The sequence below is a fragment of the Anopheles maculipalpis genome, chromosome 3RL (genome assembly GCF_943734695.1).
Source record: "Anopheles maculipalpis chromosome 3RL, idAnoMacuDA_375_x, whole genome shotgun sequence".
In the NCBI taxonomy this organism is placed as follows: Eukaryota; Metazoa; Arthropoda; class Insecta; order Diptera; family Culicidae; genus Anopheles; species Anopheles maculipalpis.
The window spans coordinates 17778555-17800425 of record NC_064872.1 but is presented as its reverse complement, the minus strand read 5'-3'; the positions used below and the strand labels follow the sequence as shown (position 1 = coordinate 17800425).

At 42.9% G+C, this 21871-nt stretch overlaps 2 protein-coding genes across 2 annotated transcripts in view; one reads left to right on the top strand and one right to left on the bottom strand.

The window, feature by feature from the left end:
* The window catches only part of LOC126564828 (protein pygopus), a 341232-nt gene that overhangs the window by 253992 nt on the left and 65369 nt on the right, over nucleotides 1–21871 (top strand). The gene's annotated exons all lie outside the window — the stretch shown is intronic.
* LOC126563972 (cGMP-dependent protein kinase, isozyme 1) lies at nucleotides 12988–20976 on the bottom strand. The gene is made up of 9 exons (XM_050220853.1): nucleotides 20852–20976; nucleotides 18357–19454; nucleotides 17560–18291; nucleotides 17254–17492; nucleotides 17076–17173; nucleotides 16690–16900; nucleotides 13750–13981; nucleotides 13315–13664; nucleotides 12988–13193 (listed from the first exon to the last, which is right to left on the bottom strand). The coding sequence occupies exons 1-9, from the start codon at nucleotides 20933–20935 to the stop codon at nucleotides 13031–13033; spliced, it is 3207 nt and encodes a 1068-aa protein (XP_050076810.1). The 5' UTR covers nucleotides 20936–20976; the 3' UTR covers nucleotides 12988–13030.

The window sequence follows — 21871 nt, the reverse complement described above, 5'->3', positions numbered from 1 at the left end:
TAACTAATGCTCTATCAATGGACCTTCTCCATCCAGGAAGGTTAAGACTAAGTGTTTAAAAAGAAACCAAAAGACTGTAGAGTATCTGAGCGAAGAAATACCAATGCTCCATAGACATAGCAAAACATCCTTACATCGTTTTCTGTACCTTTCCTACAGGAAAGGTGTGGTCAAACATGCTACAATGCAGTATGACTCATCAAAATTTCAGTCGCTAAAGTTTTCAACTATGCTACATAAATAACTATTGATTAATTACACCTTCTGATACAACAACAAAAAAAACATCAACCAGTTAGCGTTCGCTGTTTTGTGTGCATTGTTTTCAAATCGCGCTTCTACGAACCACCTAATTAAGCACCCGCCCCTATACAGAACACATCAACACCTCCGCCAACCCGTTTGTCTGCAATGTGGAGCAAAAGCTTCCGGAGCTTAGGCCCGCTTAACCAAACTTCACCGTACTGACACGACGGTAGCATAAACATTTTCTTTTGCTCGACGCACCTCTGCAAAATGTGCGTGAAGCATGAAAAGTGAAGTGACGTAATCTGTGCTGTAATCAGTATTTAGAGGGAAGCCTGATTAGTGCCGAGAATCTGTAAATGAGGCGGCAGAAAATCTTTCGTACGAAGAAAAACTCCGCATCCGAATATGTGAGGCCGACCGACCCACTCCAAAGGAGACTAGAAGCTTCAGACGCCTGTCAGCCTTTCAATCGCGGCTTCTAAACGTTCAGCAACGTTGCGCTACGCGTAGGAGTAGAATTGAGTGGAGTGGGCTGCTGCGTACGTCTCGAACGTTGGGGTAATTATTTGAGCCCATAAAGATGGGTTTTTCTTGCCCGTTTCCACATCGTGCTGTGGCTTACAAACTTGCCGAACTGATTTCCCGGCAAAAGGATTACCACATTCGGAGCGATCCACTGCCGGGAAGTTGCTCAACGACTAAGGAACAACAACAAAAAAGCGAACGAGCAAATCGCGCTAAACTACCGGCAGATTTTAACGTCTGGCCTTTTTTTTGTGGAAAGCTAAATACGACTCCATCATTTCATCTATCGGGTAAATTATCTCCTTAAAAGCTTGCACACGTACATTTTTTCACTAACATACTCGAACCGCTCATTTGTATTTTTCCAAACCGCGAAAATCTCTAGAGGTTTGAGTTGGACGTGTGGGTTTTTTTTTACTTCGAATGAGTCTCAGATTCTGAAAGCACTTTTCAGGTTTCTCTCTTTTTTGCCTTCCCACCGTACGAGCTGTGGTGATGGTAGGTGAGGCGAGCCGATGAGCGATTACATTGTCAGAGTGCCAGAAAGGTTGTGAAGCAGCTTTCCATCACTTGGAGATGCGTTGAATTGGATTGAAGGGGTCTTTTCATGCTCGAACACTTCCAGAAGTGTGTCAAAATAGAGGAAAAGCTTGCCTTCAAAACATGCACTCTAACCACAATATGATACAATACGTACACATGATTGATTGATTGGTTTTTCACCAGAGATCCTTAACCTTACCCATATCATAAATGAAAAAATAGATATTTATTATTTTTAACACATTTTAACCTCTTCCATACACCATACACCAATGGCCATTTATTTATTTTAGTCGCAGTGATCTTCCATTTTTTAAGTAAGACTTGAGGAACTTTAAAAGCTAAAATGTTACAAAACTTGACCGGGAAGTAGTTTAGCATGTAAATAAAAAGGCAGCATTTTGATGGAAGTTCTTAAGGGTATTCCCTTAAGAACTTCCAGTGTCATACCGTATAAATATGAAATATACAGTATAAATTAAAATAAATAGTAGAAATATTTATCTCATAAGAAAAGATCTTTTCAAAAATCGAGCATTATACTATACATGAAAACTCTTAATAAATATATAAGAAATCGTGCTTCAGATAATCTTCCAAAAATGTGTCTACGCTTGTCGAACAAGTATGCCACCATTAAACTGGGTCATGTTTGCTTCATACACGAAAAGATTTACCTCATCGCCGTCATCAACGAAACGGTCACGGATCGTGGATCAAAATAAATCGTACCATCAACTTCCCAGTAGCGATAATAGGCAATTTGTCTCGCCATTCTCAGTCCAACAGTCTTTCCTGTGTGCGTGTGTGTCACTGTTTCAATCGTTTTATCCTTTCTCTAATGGTAAAGCTTCTCTCGTTTTCATCTCGATCCGAGAAAGATTCACCAGGAGTACCAGAATCGAGACAAACTGCCAATGAAAGCGATGCTTTCCAGCCCATGCTGATAGCAATAACTAAGCGAGCTTAGGATGAAATCTGATCGGAAATCGTTCTCCGGTCTTTACGACTCCCAGGACAATTTTCACCACCACTAAATCCGAGAAGGGCACCGAAATGAGCAACTAAAGTGGAACTTTGAAAGGATAAAAAAACTCCTCCAGCTTACTGGTCGGTGTTCGATGATGATGATGATAAAAGGTGAACTTTCCCTGACAGACAATTGGGACAGGGTTCGCTTTGAGACAAATTTGTTTGCCTATTCCGGAATGTAGAAGCGAGCATCCAAAAAACATAGAAGAAACATTTTCAAGTCCATCGACAACGAACCCCGGTCATGTTGACGATAATGCTAAAAGTGAGAACCCTGAATGATAGAAGCCTCACTTCATCAGTGAGTAGATTTGTCACCGCATATTTCTCCTGCTTTTCAACCACACCCATCACAAAAATAGCAAAGCCACTTTAGCAAACATTTTTCAAAACTTCCCTCCTCTCCAAAAAAAACCTTCAAATCTTAGCATTGCAATCAAGCATCGCAAAAAAGTTGGCGGTAGTTTGGGAAATGGTGGTGTGAAGCTTTTCTTTTGCCACCCCTCTACGATTGAATGATTGCCAACATTTGCCGGGAGGCCACAAACGGTTACGTCCTGCTTGACTGTGGGCAAAACTCCCGAACACTTTCGGGTTCGGGTTTTCTTTTAGCAAGGGATGGGATGAAAAACAAGCACGAGAGGGACTCGCTCCACTGTGGTAACCGATCGTTAGCCGTTTTAATTGACTCGTTATGAAAGTTTTGCTAGCAAATGGATGGGGCGAAATTTTCGATAGCCTTTCCGGTTCCGGCCGGCAGCTGTTTCTTCTAGCTCATCGTCACTTCCGCCATGTTGAGCCTTTTTTTTTTCTTGCTTTGAAATGACTTTGAGTGTGGATGACATTTTGAAACGGGCAGGAAACGGAGAGCTAAGGAAAAGGACACAAATATCGTTCGATTCATTCCACCGAACAAGCAACGGAACACACCACGAAGGCGATGGTGTTGGCGGTGAAGTGTTTTAATGGGGCTCATAAATGAGATTTTATGCTTCCCTTGGAACAATCTCTTGCGTTTGCAATTGCTTGCCATGGTACCGGCTGTGACGACATCTTCTGTCCGACAATGCAAAAGAATGAAAAGTAACGTAGAAAATGTGCAATCGAGAATTATGGATATCTGTAAGCGCACAAAAACTGGCCCCAAATGCATTAACTTTTCTGGTAATTATGGCAACCAGAAACTCTTTATCAGTGCGAAAAAGAAAATGTTGATTCGATGCCACAAAAACAAAAAAAAAATCAAATCCTTTCCCTTTTGCTTCTTGCACTTTATACTAGGGAATGCGAGAAGACTTTTGGTTGTAAAAACCTCCCAAACCGTTAGAACCCGTCATAAATATACAAATTACTTCAATCATGAGAATTTCACCGATTTCCCATTCTTTCTTTTTCCGTCTGGTTGCGAAAATTCTTCCATCCTCGCCCGTTAAGATACAGCAAAATAGCTGCAAAAGTTCTTCGCTCCCAATCCAGCTGGCAGAGAAAATAAGTAAAAACATTTTTAAAAACAACGAAAACACATCGACTCGTCCCATTTCTTCCAAGTACATTATTATGATACGAATTAGGCACGAGCCTCCGAGAAGTCAGGAATGGAGCGGTTTTTTTCTTCCTCCTTTTCTGCATAAGAACGTAAAAATTTGACATGCCTTCGATGACTTTCTATGGCTTTTTCTCGTGACCCGTCCCATCCGTACCAGGCGTAGCAGCAGCGGTGGTTGAGTTTAATGATGGGAATTAAATTTCCTTTACGCTACCACAGCCGCGAAACGGCAAGCTTCCGCACCGGTTGCGTTTCAGGGTAAATGATTACAAAATCACTTTACATGCGTGCGCCTCATTGAGCTTTGGCCTGACGGAGAGGGTGAAGTTTGAATGCTCTCGCCTTGCTTCCTTCTGTTTAAGCAATACGCCATGTCACATGGTTATGGACCGTTTTATGAGCGTAGTTCCTCGATTGCTTCTTGTGTGCAAGAATGTGGTTTGCGCACAGAGCAGAGAAAAAATTATGCTGCTCTGCAATTTCCATTTCCTGAACGGCTGTAATGCTTCATTTGAATAAACGCTGCGAAACAGATTGTGTAGAATTTGTGTATGCAGGCGTGTGCTTTCTCTGTCATTGTGGATGGTTTATGATGGGAAATTTTAAACGGGAGTTTAAGAGAAAAAGTGAACCGTTCGATACGTTCGTCATGCAACAATTATTTAATATCTGGTAATAAATTGTTCATAGAGGTATGTAAATACCCACATAAAATGTATCTAGAAATTGTAAAGACCATGCCGGATGACTAAAATTTATTTTCTAACTGTGCAAATACCTTCCAACCATGGAAAAGCCCGTTTTTTTGTGAGAAAAAAAATCAAACATTCAAATTATTTCCGTCAGAAATTAGAAAGACCAAACCAGAACCATACATCTCCTCTACATGAGCTGTCCGTCAGAATATTGTCAAAAAATAAATTGCACCGGGCGATGTGTTCGTCATTTTTGTGCCTTGTCAGGGTTTTGGGCACGATCGATGTCACAAGTGGGAAGGGCAAATAGAACAAAACACTAATTCAATTCAATTCAATTTCAAATTGAAATCTGAAAGGAATTTTTGGGAGAAAAAGATAAACCATAGCTCAGGCTTCCTCGTAAAACGTTCAATCCATGTTTCCTCGGAAGAGAACAGAAAATGTTTGAATAACTTTCCTGCACAATTTTGCTTTTCTTGCTTTAGAAAATGTGGCGATTAAAGTAAAGTCAATTGTGATCGAAACTTTGGGATTTCACAGTGTTAAGAGTATGTTTAAAAGCCATATATGACTTATTTTGTAGTAAAATTTCTAGTGTGTTTTTGGTATTTGGCTTCAGAGTGTCACAAATACGTGTTTTGAAAACAACTTCTACTTTATAATTACTACTAAATATTTCTTAATATAAATAACTTCTACCATATAAACAACGACCAACTAAGTCACGCCGGCCATCGAATGTAGTTGGAAAGTACATTCCAAGACTTTACGAAAGGGAAACGGACCAGATGATGATCGGCGTCGCTGTCGCTGTCGCATTCACCACAGGCCTGTTTCAGCTTTTATTTATAGTTTAACAATAAAATTAGGCACATCTAACCACAGCAAGTAAGACACAAGAACTTGTAATAATTAGGTAAAAAATAAAGTTTGTCGGAAACGAGAATGAAAACAACGAGCAGTTTTTTGAAGGTGAATGGTTAAACATGATTAAGATTGACAACGAACCTCAACAGCGACCTTTAAAAAATATGTGAGAAAACTACCATCGATGGTGTAATTATTCTGCAGAGTAAATATTTAATACCCGAAGCTATTTGGGAATAAAAAAAAACATTTGTGGTATAACTCATTAATTTTAAAATCAAAGAAAATCAAATTTCTTGTGCTTAGCTTAACGACCAGATAGCTCATGTCGGCTATCAATTACTGACACCACGTACTTGCATAGTCAGTCCTAACTAACCCTACTAACCCTGGTTCAAACAAGAGAAGATTCCTATATTGAGTTGAAAAATCTTGAAAAAATTTTATTGACTTTTGCAAATGTTATTCCTATACACTCTCTTCAATGTTTTTCAGTGTTAAAATTGCTCAAACATTGCTTAAAATCTTCTCTACGCTAATTTCTCTCTTTAAGCAACGAAATGAACCACGGACACAATTTATCAAACTCTAAACCACCTTTTACTAAACAATTTACCAGCAGACCACCCTATCAATTACGAATCCAATCAGTCCCATGTGGTATAAGCCCAACCGTCCGACATTCGCACCAAAAGAGTCACCACACCAACACCGAACATTCCCAAGGTAAATTAAATCGCAATGAGCTAAAAGATGTGGCTGATAAATTGCATCCCATTACACACATTGTGCTTCCTACTTCCTGAATGAATCAACGAAATTGCTATGCCCAAGCGCCCTTTCCAGTCTCGTCCCGGACCTGTTAATGTTCAACTTTAAATCCAATTAACACCGCGACCCATTATATTAAGATTCTCGCATCGCAACAATTAACCAACGGACGACCGACCACCATCTGGTGAAACGATCGTACGCTACCGTGGGAAAGCTAAGCACGGCCCATCCATCCCAAGCGAGATACAGCTGGGATAAAGGGAAAGTTGTATTAAAATGGCAAACGTGCATAAGAAACACTCTCATTAGCATAAGAATCTATTATTTACATTATTCTTCCTGAAGGACGTCGTCGTTCCGCGTTGGGCGCTGATGTGCGCCGTTCCACCAGCACATGCACCACCCCATTCGTTTTGCTCACTTTCACACGCGTGGCACTTGTGCCACAGCTTTCTCACTATTCACCATTTAATGAAAATGCCACTTGTCAAGCAATTTTCCAAAGTGACACACTCTGCACACTCCAATTTTACGGCCGTTTTACTGGGCCACGGCCCGAAATTTCCCCTATTGGTCAGACTCACTTGCGTCACCTGAGGGCACTCTCTCACCTTAATTACGGTGCAAACTTTTCACGACGCTTATTTAATGTGCATCATCCACCTTCATCGCATGGCGCACATTTGGCACGAAGGAAAGCTTTCTCTTCAACACTTCTTTTCTGCTTTATTTGGCACAACGCAAGCTCTACATGATTTTTCCACACGCCTGGTTTTCACCAACTTACTTTCGTACACTTTTCTTTCCAATTTCATCCATGGCGGGGCTTTTTTATACACTAAATAAACTTACTTACAATCACACTCACTACTCCCATCCACGCGCACAAACACACAAAGCCTCACTCACACGTATTACATACTCTTCTTACACACGAACTGCGTCAGTGCGGCATATACACACACACACACACATCCGAGCTTTTACCCTGTTCACGCTGTCAATCTTACAATTACAGCACACCCCAAAGGCACATGGGGAACGCGCGTTCCGTTTCACTTCCGGGCCCGGCTCCGGAGTGCGTTGGGACGAATTTAAATTTCGTTGTTTCCGCTCCGCGAACTCACTTCCCGGAAGGGAACGCGTTTCCGGCGAAAGTAGCGCGCCGCACTTTCTTGTGTGTATCTTTCCTTCAAAAAGCTTCAACAACCGGTGGCAACAGCAGCAGGAAAACGGGCCCGTCGTCACAAGCTGCTCACTGGTTTGGCTTGATGGAGAACTTCACATGCATACTAGACGTTCGGTTGGCTTCACTACGCGTTACCTTTCGAGGGCTTTTTCGAACAATCATCTAGTATGGTAAAGCTTACCTTCTAAACGCACCTTTTCCACCATACATATACGCACACACACACAAAAACACACGCACGCACGGAGTTTCCCTAGGGGGAGAACGCTATTTCAGCAGGGGGCTTTTGGTCCTTTTTATGAGATTTTATTTTATTCACCGGACTTTCAGCCCTTCCTTTCGGTAATCTGATTGCGCTGAGATTAGCCCACACACTGCTGATGTGGGGAAAATTTAAATTGATGACTTTGGTCTGCAGTTGGGTCTGGGGCTACCCCGTTTCTTTTTGCACAATGCCGGCGACTATGAATCAGCTGCTTAATCCAAGCAAGTTACTGCAGTATCCTTATGAATACTTTTACTACGCCACGTTTCTACTGCCACCGTTCGCTCCTTGCTGCGGGTATCCTTGGGAACGATCTAGTATGCTCGTATCAATTCGAAACCGTGTGTTGTTCTTGGCGTAGCCCAGAGAACATTGAATTTAAATCACTTTTCTCGTTTTCGTCACAATTTTCAACTACCTCCGCCACCCCACTTTGGAAAACGCCCCACCAAGAACGCGTTTACCGGTACCGACAGACGTAGCCCGTAGTCGTTTTCGTTTCGTTTCGGTTGCCGTTAGACGTTTCGCGATCGGTTGCACGCGCACACAACCACGGTCGACCCGGTTCCGTTGCCCAGCGAGATGAAACTGGCCCTTGTACGGTGAGCGCCTGCAGTGGCGGATGCTTAGGATGATTATCATCACCTATCTGGCACGCGTACAGCATCGCGAAGCACGAAGAACGTCCCCGATGCACGAAGTACGCCAATGCCGAAACGGGATGAACGCAAGCGATGTATGGGAATTCATTTTGCGTTCGAGTGAATTTCTTATCACTCGGGTAATGGTAGAATGTTTGCAAGTTAGGAGCAAGATAAGGAAGAAATAAACAAAAAACTTCGCAAAGTAGAAAGTAATCCTAGCATTGTTGTATTTATTTTCAAAATAAGGGTAAATGAAATAAAATCCTTCTGATATCCGAATTGAGATGCATAAAAACAAATCGTATGCATGATAAAACAATTAAATTTATGTCTGGATGCAAGCAAAAAGAGGAGAACATATTTTTTTTTCAATCTAGACGGAAGCAATTGTCCAGTTTACTTTTGTTTACTTTGTTTAAATCGTTATTTTAAAAAATATCTATTTGTCGTTTGATTCTAATTTACATCTTTAGTGGTCTATGAACCTTAATGTTTTTGGAATGAAATTTCAGAATAATTGTTCTCATTTTTTTACAGGTTTTTTTTAACCATTTTCTCATTGAATTTATTTTGAAGGTATTTACAACCATTGTTTCCATGATAACAACGGTTTCTAAGGTCATGTTGGCCATCAAATGGTTTACTAGACTTGCTGATAACCACGTAGTTGGATAGTCAGCCCTCACTACTGGGACACGGATAGGAATTGAACCCCGGTTCTGCCGTTTGCAGACCGGCACCGCTGTCACCTACACCTTTTGACCACCTCCAATGATTCAGATAATATAATTTTGAACTAATCATTAGAGTTGTCCAGAACTTTATTTATTCAAAGTTTTCATCCTTAAAAAGTATGATTGGTGAATCCTAAAGCCTTCTCACTTTAGTTCCTCCAAAGACATCGCATTGTATTAGGTACAGGGAATGTAATGAGAACCCCACTGAACGACCCAATATCTAAAAAAAGGTTGTTTTATTTAAATTTTAATATTACAGCTTACCATCGCTTTGTCCACACCGCTTGCGACGACTAGATGAGGTGAAATTACAATATTTTAGTTCTTAGCTTGTATTACCGGCCATTCACTTTCATGCAAACATTTACAACCGTCAGCACCAGCTATAATATAAACTCTCGTGCATCCCAGACCGTACCAGCATGCTTTTGAATGAAATCACGACCTTCCTCGAAACCCTACCTGAACTTCGCTTGGGGAAATCGCTGCCACATGTTCGGCCACGACTGCGTACTGAGCACCACAAGCGTTCGTGTTCCGCTTCTCACCAGGCGAAACACGATGCCCCAGTAAACTAGAACGTTGGACCAGAAATCAGATGAACAGATGAACCTCGGAGTGTCACGGGTGAGCATCAGTGAGCTTTAAGCGTAAGAAACGAATTGCCATCCCAAGCCATGGCTTGCACCTGACCCCGGACACGGTGTTTCCGGTTGGCACCGAAAAGTGGATGCGTTCGCCCGTGAATTGTTGGCCTTGAGCGCCCAACTCACTCGACCGCCTATTGTGTGCCTGTGGAATGCGGTGAATGCAGCAAAAGCTGAATTCTCTGGGTTTTATTTTTTCAAATAAATGCAGTCAGTAGCTGACCGTGACACGGGAACCGCAGCGTTCTCGCATGCTTTCCTCCCCTTACGTGACCGATAATGGCGCGTGAAAGGTGATAAACTTTAATCCGTTTTGATTGTTTTGCAAATTATTTAAATTATTTAATTTGCTTCGTTACCCAATTATTGTCTGCTAGGGATGGCGGAAAGGGAAATGCTTACAAATTCGGTAAAAAATTACCGCTGGATGAAGTAAAAATTTGAATTCAAGTAGAACAAAAAAATTCTTGGAATTTTAAGCAATTTCCTCCATCTTGTTTATCTCTTGCAAAGCCAATCCTACGGACAGATTCAAAGAATTGGTTTCGTTGAATTTCTTTCTGCACTGTTCATGTCAAAATTAAACAAGTTACTTGTGGTAGCGACAAGGCCAGACCGTCACTTTTGTATATAAAAAAGTATTTAGTGGCGCATATTATACTTCACAATATTCACATATAAGCAATGCTAAGTGCATGGATGTAGTCGACATGTTGACGATTTTCCATGCAAGAAACTATATATTTAAAAAGAATAAACACGAAAATGTCTTCAAAGACGTCCGTCTTCGACGTCGAAAATTACATTAAATCTGCTTTGACACACCAAAGTTTGTATTGTAATTCTTTTTTCTCATTTAAGTTTATGATTTTTAATTGTTTTATGATTTGCTGCTCAGTGTCAATACGGCACTGGACCGTCATAATCAATTATAAATAAATTTGCTGCTTAGTAATAACATTATAAATTAAGATATTGTATAAACTATTCATGATACTATCAATCCAACTACGACTGACTATCCAACTACGTGCCGATACTATCTCTTTGGCGAAGTCAAAGAGATTCCGCGCATATTCGTAGTCCTTCTGTCCCAGGATATCGCGCATCGGTGCCGCCGGGGATCTTCCTGATGCCCGAACGGCTGCTAAGAGTCTGGGTCTAGCCGCATCGAACTCCACACATGACCAGAGGATGTGGTCAATGTCATGTTATCCGTTGCTACAGCTACAAACCTTGGAGTCGTCGCTACCTATACGTTGAAGATGTGATCTGTTCAAGTTATTGGCTTAAAAAAAAACTAAATAAATGAAAAACTTTATGATAAATTAATTTATTTTCATGAGGAGCGGTCCGTATTGCTGCTTTTCATTTATGCATAATTTAAAAAAGAAGTTTCAAAGAAAATCTTCTACCATCTTTTCATTATTTGTATAGAACGGCAAGGAATACCATCCACTACCTTACGAGAATTTATCCATTACATCTGCTTTGCAACAGTTTTTAATCTTCAAGTGAATACAACTCCTTTCGCTGCTTTCGTTTATCTTTTTTTTTGTCTTAACTCCCAACGCATTCCCAAAAGCTAGTTTTATCAACAAGTCCTGTTAAATAACAATCGCTCAAACTGCAATCGGTTTAAAATGTTTTCAAGACAAATAAAACCGTTAAAGATAAACAGCATGCCGCTAACATTCGCCGCTATCATCTGTGGCGTAGTTATAGTTTCTATCTTGTGACTTAATGCAGTGTGCAACCGATTATACCCTTGCGACTGCTCCGTAAAACTTGTGTCCTCGTTCGCGTTCTTCCATTTTCCCACTTCCAACACTGTGCACGCATGCACACACCCCGGATGTGGCTGATGTATGACACGTCAGCTAAATTTAATCTTCACCCACTAACTCACCAAGCGAGCAGAACTTTCAGCTACGTTTCAATCCCAAACATCCACAGTATATGAAGCACTGCCGGTGGGAAAACAAAATCTTTTTCGTGCACTCGATAGTAAAAAAAAACCAGGAAAGTGAAACATAGTTTCCGCTCAGTGATAACAAAATCACTTTCCACCATAGAATGTGTGATAAAAACTTGCCTCATGAGGAGTGAGCTTTTTTACTTAATAATGACATGCAATTGCATTAGTGAGCGCAACACGAACGGTGCTTATGACCCCGGACAACTGGCCTGTCGGATGGTGGAGGGGGAAAAAAAGGAAACCAACACCTGCCCTTTCTAACACCGGGCCGTGTGACTAACATGATAATGATTCATTACGGTGCTAATCTGATTTGTGGCAGTAGTTTGGTGGCGAAGGTGAGCAACGAAGTTTATTTTCTGCGGTTAATGACAGTATCCATCCGGTTACAACTTCGGGGAGTGTAAGGAGACGGATGCACAGTAAAGTGAAGGGGGGGGGCGCAATTAAAAATTCAGCGTCAAAACCATATAAGTTACCGCGCTTGGAATTGCAAATGAGCAATCAGTCCTTTTGTCTTGGCTTGGAAGAAAGAGCAGAAAGAGAGAGTGAGAGAGATCATAAAAGACCCCAGCTAATTAATAAGCTTTATAGATCATCATAAAATGGTTCGGCGATAACACTTACAAAACACCCGAAAACGCTTCAACAACTGACACACTTTCGCCGATGTATTCTTGCAACCCTCATTAGATACCGCTTATATGGGAAGGACCAAACGACCAAAGTCCTCCGCCATCGTAAGCTCGTCCAAATTTAATTACGCTCCTTAATGGGGTTGGGATTTGTTTTATCCTTGTATGCAGCTCTCCATGCCAATAAAAGCTACTTGTTATTGCTCTCCCTTTTTTTAAACCTTCACGTGATAGGGCGCATCATCATGAATACTGATCGTCAGAATCCCTTTCACGTTCAGGTGTTACAGTGTGATATGTCACCAAACCAACATCACAACAAAAAAAAACATCCTCCGGAAATCAATCAGACAAATTGCAAATGAAGCACGGTGCATCGTGATGAACGTTGAAATGTACTCATAAGATCCAATTTTATTGTTAATGCTCCATCGAATATCACGCTCTCGCCGACGGGACCTCAGGCAAGCGACCCATTGCAACCACACGAACCAATGTAATAGATCAATGGGGGCCATGGTGGGATTGCGAGGTGGTAAAAGTAAAACATGAAACTGATTAACGTTCATTACGGATGGCTTACTGGGAAAATTAATTCGAAACCTGGACGAGGACGAGTGAAACGAGTGTCGCTGGCAGGCCTCACCCCCGGTGTGCATTGTGTCTGGGTTTCTCATTTTTGTTTGCTTAATGCGAGCAAATTAAAAATTAATATCCCATCCCGACGTTTCGTCCGGCGGTTCGTCCTGATCCTTCGGATACTCGTCAAAGTTGGACAGATCGATATCGGACACGATGGGACGGATGAGTGGGGCCGGCATCGTGCGCTCTTTCAACCGTTGCCACTCGAAGCTACCGAACCAGCTGAAAATGAAGAAGTAAAACTTGTGTCAAAACTCACACATGCTTAAAGTTAACTTTAACTCTTCAATCACAAAGCACAGCCAGACAGACACACAGCTAAAAAAAAAAAAACTACACTTACGGATGGTTCTTGATGTCGGCAATACCGTTCTTGCCGTACCCGAGCCGTTCAGCCGCCGTCTGTCTGCAGAGTCGCTTGATCAGGACCTGTGCCTTCTTGGGCACGCGGGACGGCAGCTCGATGATGTCGATGCCGCGCAGGATAGCGTTGTACGTTTTCATGTGATTTTTGCCACGGAACGGTGGCTTACCGACCAGCAGCTCGTGTATCAGCACGCCAAGCGCCCAATAGTCGACGGCCCGATCGTGACCCTTGTTGAGGATGATTTCCGGCGACACGTACTCCGGCGTACCGGCGAACGTCCACGTCTTCTGGTTCGGTCCGATGCGCTTCGCGAACCCGAAGTCAACCTGCACCGCCCACCCGAAAACAAAAACCGGAATCCACAAGCCATCGTTAAGAATGTGTTTGGGAAACAGAGCAGTATCCACTTACCAGCTTGATGTAGCCCTTTTCGTCCAGCATTAAGTTTTCCGGCTTCAAGTCACGGTAGATCATGTTCCGGCTGTGCAGATACTCGAACGCTTCCACGACACAACCGGTAATGAAGCGGGCCGTACGCTCGTCGAAGAATTTGCTCTTCTGCAGCACTGTCCAGACGTCGCCACCGAGACAGGCCTCCATCAGGAAGTAGAGATACTTCTTATCACGGTACGTCTTGTACAGGCTGCATGCGAAAGAGAGAAAGGTATTTGGACATGAATAGGGAGCACATTTATGAAGTTAAGCTGTTTAGTAGAAAAAATGATTGAGTTTTCCTTCAATCAATCAAGAGATACTGAATTCCTGAGCCATTTTATCTAACAATGTAATTTAAAGAATTTTCAAACATTACGTACTTCTAATGCTGAACAAAATATTGGACTAGCTTAGCTGATTTCCTAACATTTTGCTACAAGCAACCTAAAAATAAGCACATCGTTCCTAAATCCAGTAGATATAATCTCTTTGAAACCAGTTTATTTCCTATGTTTGCGCTGAAATGAGTCGGGAAAATACTGTAACTGTGAAAAATACTTCAAAATAAAGTTTTGGTCGCTTTAACGTGGAACTATCACCCTACTCAAGTTGATGCCATATTCCTTCACTTCTGCTTTCCGTTACTCCTTTTTTGTTATTTGTCTACATGATTCCTTCGTTCACGTCCACTTTTAACGATTTTTTTCGTTTATTTATAGAGGCTTTGAGTCTTAGAGATTACACTCGCCTCGCTACTGTATAAAAAAAGGATGGTTTAATCTAATACAAAACTATGGCATATGTGGCTTAAATATTATGGAAAACTATTGCCTATAAAATTATGGAAACTATTATAACATCGGATAAGTTTAAACTATTGCTTGAATTTCTTTGTATAAATGACTGATGCGTAAAAATCTAACGAGGCGTTTCTGATGGAGTTTGTCGGGTGATAGGATTGTCGTTAAATCAGTTTCTAGTTGACAGGTGGCTCGGTGTATCGTGTATCCATGGCAATCGGTGAGGATGTGGCGGACGGTGATGTCAACACCACAGAAGTTGCAGCGTGGAGGACTGGATTTTTCTAGGAGGTAGTAGTGCGTAAGGCGGGTATGAGCTATACGAAGGCGGGAAAGGACTCGTTGGATGTGGCTGGATTCGGTATCTTCCCATGAAACCTTTAACGATTTCTAGGAGCCGTACAGTCTTTGACTCAAACGATCCATTGCTAGCTTGTTTTCGTCACTTTTTCTGACCATTTGAAATAAGCATCTTTCTGTTTTCCTTGCGTTCTTAATTTTCTACCTCTTTTGTTTCTAAATTATTGTTTCCAATTCTAATTGTATGCCTCTTTCTTCTTTATGTCCTTTTCATGTTTCAGTTTCACTGCGGTCCAGTTAAAACTCTGGCTTCTTCAATTGACTATTTTTTTATCGTAAAGGACTGCTATATTTTTATAATTTATGGGATTGCAATAGCCCTAGAGGCGTTTTTCAGTTTTATTAATTAAAAAAAAATACAGCATGAAGACAAGCACTGTCTTTTGCACGACACGACAAGTACGAATTCTTACTCTGGTTAGTAACCATAACCGAAATTTATGTAATTATGAGTAAATATGTAACGACTCGATTTGACGGGAGCTACATCCCATACAAACCGAACAAACGAGCAAACGTGAGTGACGACGATTAAGGCGAACAATTATCGGTGTACGATGTAGTCTGTTATGTAACCTGCGATTTGATTATAGGAGTGAGCAGGTAAGTATGCTATAAACATTAATTGATTCAGATATTTATTACAAAATATCACTGTAGCGTAAATTTTTTAGATAAGAAGAGATGGATTCTATTCACATAAAACGAAGTCTTTTCGTTGGTCTGACTCTTGGAGTAGATGAACGAAGATGCTTTAAAAACCCTATGGTTTGCTTCGCAGCATGCCTAGCCGGTAAAGCTTTAATTTTAGTTGATTAAATTTATCTAAATTAAATCGATAAATCCATTATTTTTTTCTAATGTTCGCCTGATAAGTACAGAAAACCTATTATCTATACAAAAAGTAAAAAAAATCATTCATATCGCCTTACAAATGTAAGTTCATTACAGAATCGTAATGTCCCTCCTTCCCTGGGGATGACCAGTTTGCTCCAATCATCAAAGATAACCTCAAGCTCGAATCAAAGCTAAATCGGAGACAACAAATGCTTCCCATTGGAGTCAACCACCGGAAAGCAATAGCAGAGCGTACACAACAACAAATAACGACGAAACAAAACAAAGCAAAAAACAACGGATGAAACGAGAGAGATTCATTTTAATCTCACAAAACGCACCTCAGTGTATCGGTTTCAATCGGCAACGCTCGAAGGGATTGCACTGGGTTCGATCGCTTTCCACGAGCTCGTAATTCAATCCAAAGTGTTACCAACCGCCACCAAACCGTTCCCTCTACAGCGCTGTACGCGTTGTAGCCGTTCCTGATCAAAGCATCTAGAGCAATACGCGAATTTCCCGGATTCCTTTCCCTTCAGCCAAACCACCACCTTTTTTCTCCCTCTAGGGTCATTCCGTTCCGCTCCACCGAGGATTATTTTTCCAAAGTGGAAAACGGCTAACCCCTCGCACAGCTTGCCCTAATCGTTCAACCGCGTGAATTCAAATCGGACACCACAAACGAAGAGAAGGCTTTTATGTGTGTGTGGTTGTATGTGTTGTCTGTGTGCTATTCCCGTTATACCTCCCACCACCCTGCGTAGGACGTAAAATCAAAACGCAAAACCGATGGCAAAACCCGATACCCGATTGTCGGCCATGTATCGAATGGTTGCGGCCCTTCGAAATGCCAAGCTAAAGTGAAACCAAAACAAGCACATGTTCCGGAGAACCACCGTAAAAGCCGATAGGTCCTTACCGTACGATGAACGGACTGTTGCAGCTTAGCATGATGTCCTTTTCGCTGTAGGCGTGCTCCTGCTGCTGCTGGCGTACCATTTCGATCTTTTTCAGATACTTTAGGGCGAACGTTTGGTGGTTTTTGTACTGTACCAACTCCACCCGACCGAACCCACCGATGCCCAGCGTCCCGATGTAGGTTAAATCATGCAGCTGGATATGGTCGTACTCTGGGGGCGATAGAAAAACGAACGGCCGGTTACAAGAGAACAGTGTGTAAGATCATAGTTTCTGGTTTCTGGTAGTGGTGGAGCGTCACAACTGTCACAGCGTGTTAAACGGTGTACAAAGCTTACACGCCCACCATCAACCAGCCCACGTGCATTCCAGTGAAAGATGTCTCACCTGAGACAATATTTGTCATCGTCGAGCTGCGTGGTATCGTGTCGGAAAGCTTCACCTCACGCAGTTTATCCAGTCCGCCCAAGAACTCGTTGAATGCACTGTTGAGTCCGAGAAAGCAAACAATACAATCAGAAACATCGGTGCGATGGTCAGTCCACACCACAACTCATCCACCTACATGCGGTTCAGTGTTAGACACTCGGTCCCTGGTGGGTTTGCAATGATGCTGGCCAACCGACGGTCCTCGTGGAGGAGGGCCTGCTCTCCAAAGTAGGCGCCTCGCTGAAGTGTTCCCACCAATCGATCGTTGCCCTTTTTATCGGTTTTAATCACGTTCACACTACCGCCCCGTATAATGTAGAACTTGTCACCGGGATCCCCCTGCTGAATGATGGTCGACCCAGTCGCGTAGAACTCCTGCAATCATTAAGCCCAAATTTAGTGACCTTCACACCCTAAAAGTAACGCGTTTTGTCTTTCTTACCCGCTTAAGAAGATCCGATATTTTGTGCAACTTCTCAATCTCCAGATCCTTCAACACCGACACCGTACTCAGAAACCGGACATTCTCTTCCCGCTCCTTGCGGCCACTCTTCATCATGATCTTCTGGAACACCTTACGCTCCAGCAACCAAACGCGCGCCCCACTCGTTACGCGGATCGAAGCGAATCGCTTCGCCTTGTACAGGATCGCCAACTCGCCAAACACGACACCGCGCCCGAACGATTTAATCACCTTATTATCCACCACAACCTCGTAGGTGCCTTCTTCCGATACAAAAAAGTGTGCCCCAATGTCACCCTCCTTGATGATGTAACTGTTTGGCGGGAATGTCATCGAGCTCATGGCCGCCGTCACGGCCTGTAACCGTTCCTCGTCCATCATATTGTTTAGGAAATCGTTCGCAACGATCGCCGTCTTGATCAGAAGTTCTGTGTCCGGGCTTTTCGGATGCGTTGGGATGACGATGTCTTTCGATTCTTTCAGATCGGTTTTATCGGACACAACACCCTGTTTGCGAGTTTTCTTTAACGTACCCGTCGTAATGTCCAGTTCTTCAATCATCGATCGTTGAGATGACATCTTTCGTACCAACGTCTCCTTTCGGGGAGTAGTGATGGGTGGATCGTCATCCAGCTGGTGGTCGGAGTGTTCCGAAGTTGGAACTGGCGGAGGTTCTCGCGATGGCGGTGGTACTGTTGGGAGTGGTATTTCCTGTAATGAAATGATCATTCTAGCATTAGCATACGGCACGACCTAACGCTTAGGGAGGAGCTTACCTTTTCTTCTTCACGTGCGTTGACAGTCTGACGTAAGATCGTCTCCTGTAACGATCTGTTCAACACCTCATCGGTGAGGTTCTGCTCGAGCTGACTTCTGGGTGGAGGTAGCTTTGGTGGCGTTGGTTCCTCATCCTGCGAGGTGTCGTCCGCTTCATCCACGTGATTAACTCTGCTCATACGAGGAGGCAAATCCGGTGGTAGTACCGTCGATCTGTCATCCTCCGAACTTGGTGCTTCCGGGACATCATCTTCGTTTAATTTCTGCATCGGGATCACATCATAGTCGGACATCTCTCCTTCCTGCAGCTGCTCCTCGGGTTGAATGTCCGGAACGGGACTATCTCTTTTCGGAACTGGTGGCTCTATTATCGGTGGCTTTACCATTGGTGGGAGATTCGTTTCATATGAGCTAACGCTGTTACGCTGCTGATCTGTCGATCGTTCCTCTTTCTTCTTCGGAACGTTGATGGCTTGTGTCGTAGGTTCTGGAGATTTGCTCTTTGCTTGTAGCTCTTGTATTTCGTCCTCCAGACGGACCAATGTCGCACGTTCACTCTTCGTTAACTGTTTGTAACCCTTCGACTGAAGTGCCAGCATGTGCAGTATCTTGTTCTGCAGCAGATCCTTCAGCAGCTGCTCCTGACCCTGCCTGGATGGTGGCTCAGCCGTGGAAGTCTCTCGGGAGCTGCAGCTTATCTTTGGCACTTCCGGATCGCGGGGTCTCGATGCACGTCGCTCGACGTTTGGTGCCGCCGGTACAACAATCGTCGGTACAGTCCGTGGGTCGGCGGGACTCATCTGAACGCTCCACTGTTCCTCTGGTGGACCGAAAGGATCGGGCTCGCGATTAGTGTCGTTTGTGGTAGCGTTGCTTGTAATGTTTAATCGTTCATCCAATGATCCCAGCCCCGACTCACGTTCGTTTGATTTGACCATCGTCGGTGCCGTAATCACGGTGGTAGTTTGTGGTGCTTCTGCTGATGGTGCAAGTGCTGGTGACACCTTCTCCAACCCAATGTACCCATTGGCACGAGGTGCAGGCGGTACCGTTTGATTTAGTTCTTCGTCATATAGCCGCCGTGTAACACGTGTAGCCTGTTCGAGAGTAGAGCAAAACCGTTCGCCTACTTTATAACGTGCTCGTTTAGCATCTCAAGGGGATTTTCTTACAAAATGGTCATAAACCTGAGACAAACCACCACTGTATCCTATGTAACCAAGGGGAAGACAATATTTTCTATACAAGAAACACGTCCTCTTATCGTGTTGTCTTGGGTAGAACCAAAAAAAATGAACAAACAGGAAGAAACTGTCAGAGAGGCACAGCTAATTGAACAACGTTGTCTGTGCTGCTGGCATGTCTTTGTTAATCCTAAAATAGATTGATTGAAGTGCTTCACAAACAAACTATCTCCAACCATGATAAGCGATCAACTTAAGTCCCTCGCCAAAGATCGCCATAAATGACAGAGATAAAGAAAAACACAAGAAGCGCGACTCGGGTATACAATTACTAGACACAGTGTTGCTAATAAGTGTGCTTTTAATTGCTTTAATGAGTTTTAAAAGAATTTTGTTCCAAAAGTTGCTCCACATCTTTCTACCAACTCATTCTCCGTGACGCAATAATGTCAAACGCAAAAGTGATCAAAAATCGATTCTTCAGCAAATGTCCAAAAAATTATTTGCACATTCATTGCTGTAGCAGGGGATGACTTTCAACTCCTCCAAAACAGCGAGAAAAAAAAGGAACTAAAAATAAAACAAGACTACAAAAAAAACTTTACCATTTGTCTTAACAGTTTGATAATGATGATAGAAGGAAATATTTATTTCATGACGTTTGCCTGATAATAACCGATAAGATGTGACACCTACGATGTGCTGCTATCAAACATACGAAATTCATTTGGATAATTAAATTTGGGTCAGTCAGTGCAACAAATTGTTTATGTTCGAAGGAAATCTTCGAATAAAAAGAACATTTATATATTTCCTCAAATTTCCTTCAAGTCATAAATTATTCCTAAGCAAGTTCCATGGAAAACTATTGTCTCCAAAATTGGTCTCATTAATATTTTCTTTCCAGTCCCGGTACAGCTGGTCTTTTCCAAAGCATAACTTCACGTTTAACAATGACCTAATTGTAGCCTCCGACGTCCTGCCAAAGACACACCCGGATAATTTAAAGCCCGCCCATTACCGTCCACCCTCGTACGTATCTTCTTCTGTAGCCAAAGTGACTTAGCCACACCATTTGCAGTACAATCATACACACCAATCGGTAATAGCCCGAAACAGTACACCAAGACACCCTGATTGCGACTTGTAGCCACACACCGTGTGATAAGAGCAAAACATCATTTGCTTCACCTTCGCCCTAGCTAACACGGTCCCCGAATACACTACCGAATTCAGTATGAATCAATGTTCCGGCATGATACACCGTTCCGGGACAGACCCTCGGGTTCCCCCTTAAGCACAATACTCACCACAACTTCGCCATCGCCCGCACCAACATCGGGCAGATTGAACGAACCATGCTTTCTGCCAAAGATCTTTGCAAAACAAGCCATCGCTAAGGTACGCAAATTACACCGACCAATTGCCAAGATCACTTATGCAAACAGTTTCACTTCACATTCACGGGTGGTGCTGAGCTTTTCCTGGCTTTAGCACCATTGGTGGGTGTAGAGAGTTTTCAAACCCGATCCACACCTTTCATTTCGCGCGCAACACATCGAAACAACAGCCACAAATGCCACGTTCGATCGCGTTCTGTATCGGATCAATTGTTTTTTTGATCGGCTTCTTTGACACACTTAAACGGCCCCCCAAACTACGGATGCAACGTGTCGAAATGGAAAACACCAGCTCAGGAATAATGAGACTCTTTCATTCCACCACGAACCGCGCCACAAACACAAATCACCTGCTGTGCAGCACCTTGCTGTGCTGCTTTCTTAAAGGTTTTATCGATTTTGACACCGTTGTTCCGAAACACAAACGTAGCCGACAGACCGAGTTGATTCACGCGATTTCTTTCCCCGTGACACAGGCAACCGAATCTTGCCGACGTTCGAATCGTACTGAACCGCGGAAAAAGGGCAGCTAATTATTAGAAACCAATTACTTACTTACACAACACAATCATCTGCCCCCTTCTCCTTGCACCCTTACGATTGGAAGGAAGTTAGGGGAGAGATGGTAGGGAGCACACACTCACAAACAACACACACAAGTGTCTTCATTCTTTTAAATTCCTCCACACCTCATCTATCGATAAAAGGGTGCTACGATAGATAGGAAGACCGAAGCACCGGTGATGAAGGGTTTATGGTGACAAGAGAGGGCGAAACGGGCGGCTACCGAACGACCGACTGTTGTCATCTTCTATGCCACTGCCATGCATAAGATAGCTTTATCTACACACGCATTTCTTCCCTTCGTCTTTGCTTGGCGCGTGGAAAGACCTGGAAAGCAAAGTGTTGGTGACATCGGTACAGTGTGGT

Bases quoted from the DNA above. Each gene is read 5' to 3' on its own strand.
- LOC126563972 (XM_050220853.1), bottom strand. From the start codon at position 20,935: ATGGCTTGTTTTGCAAAGATCTTTGGCAGAAAGCATGGTTCGTTCAAT. The intron at 17,493-17,559 runs GTAAGAAAGACA...TAATGATTGCAG, and splicing joins TATCGGATCTTCTTAAGCGG to GAGTTCTACGCGACTGGGTC. The intron at 17,174-17,253 runs GTAGGTGGATGA...CGGACTCAACAG, and splicing joins TGTCTAACACTGAACCGCAT to TGCATTCAACGAGTTCTTGG.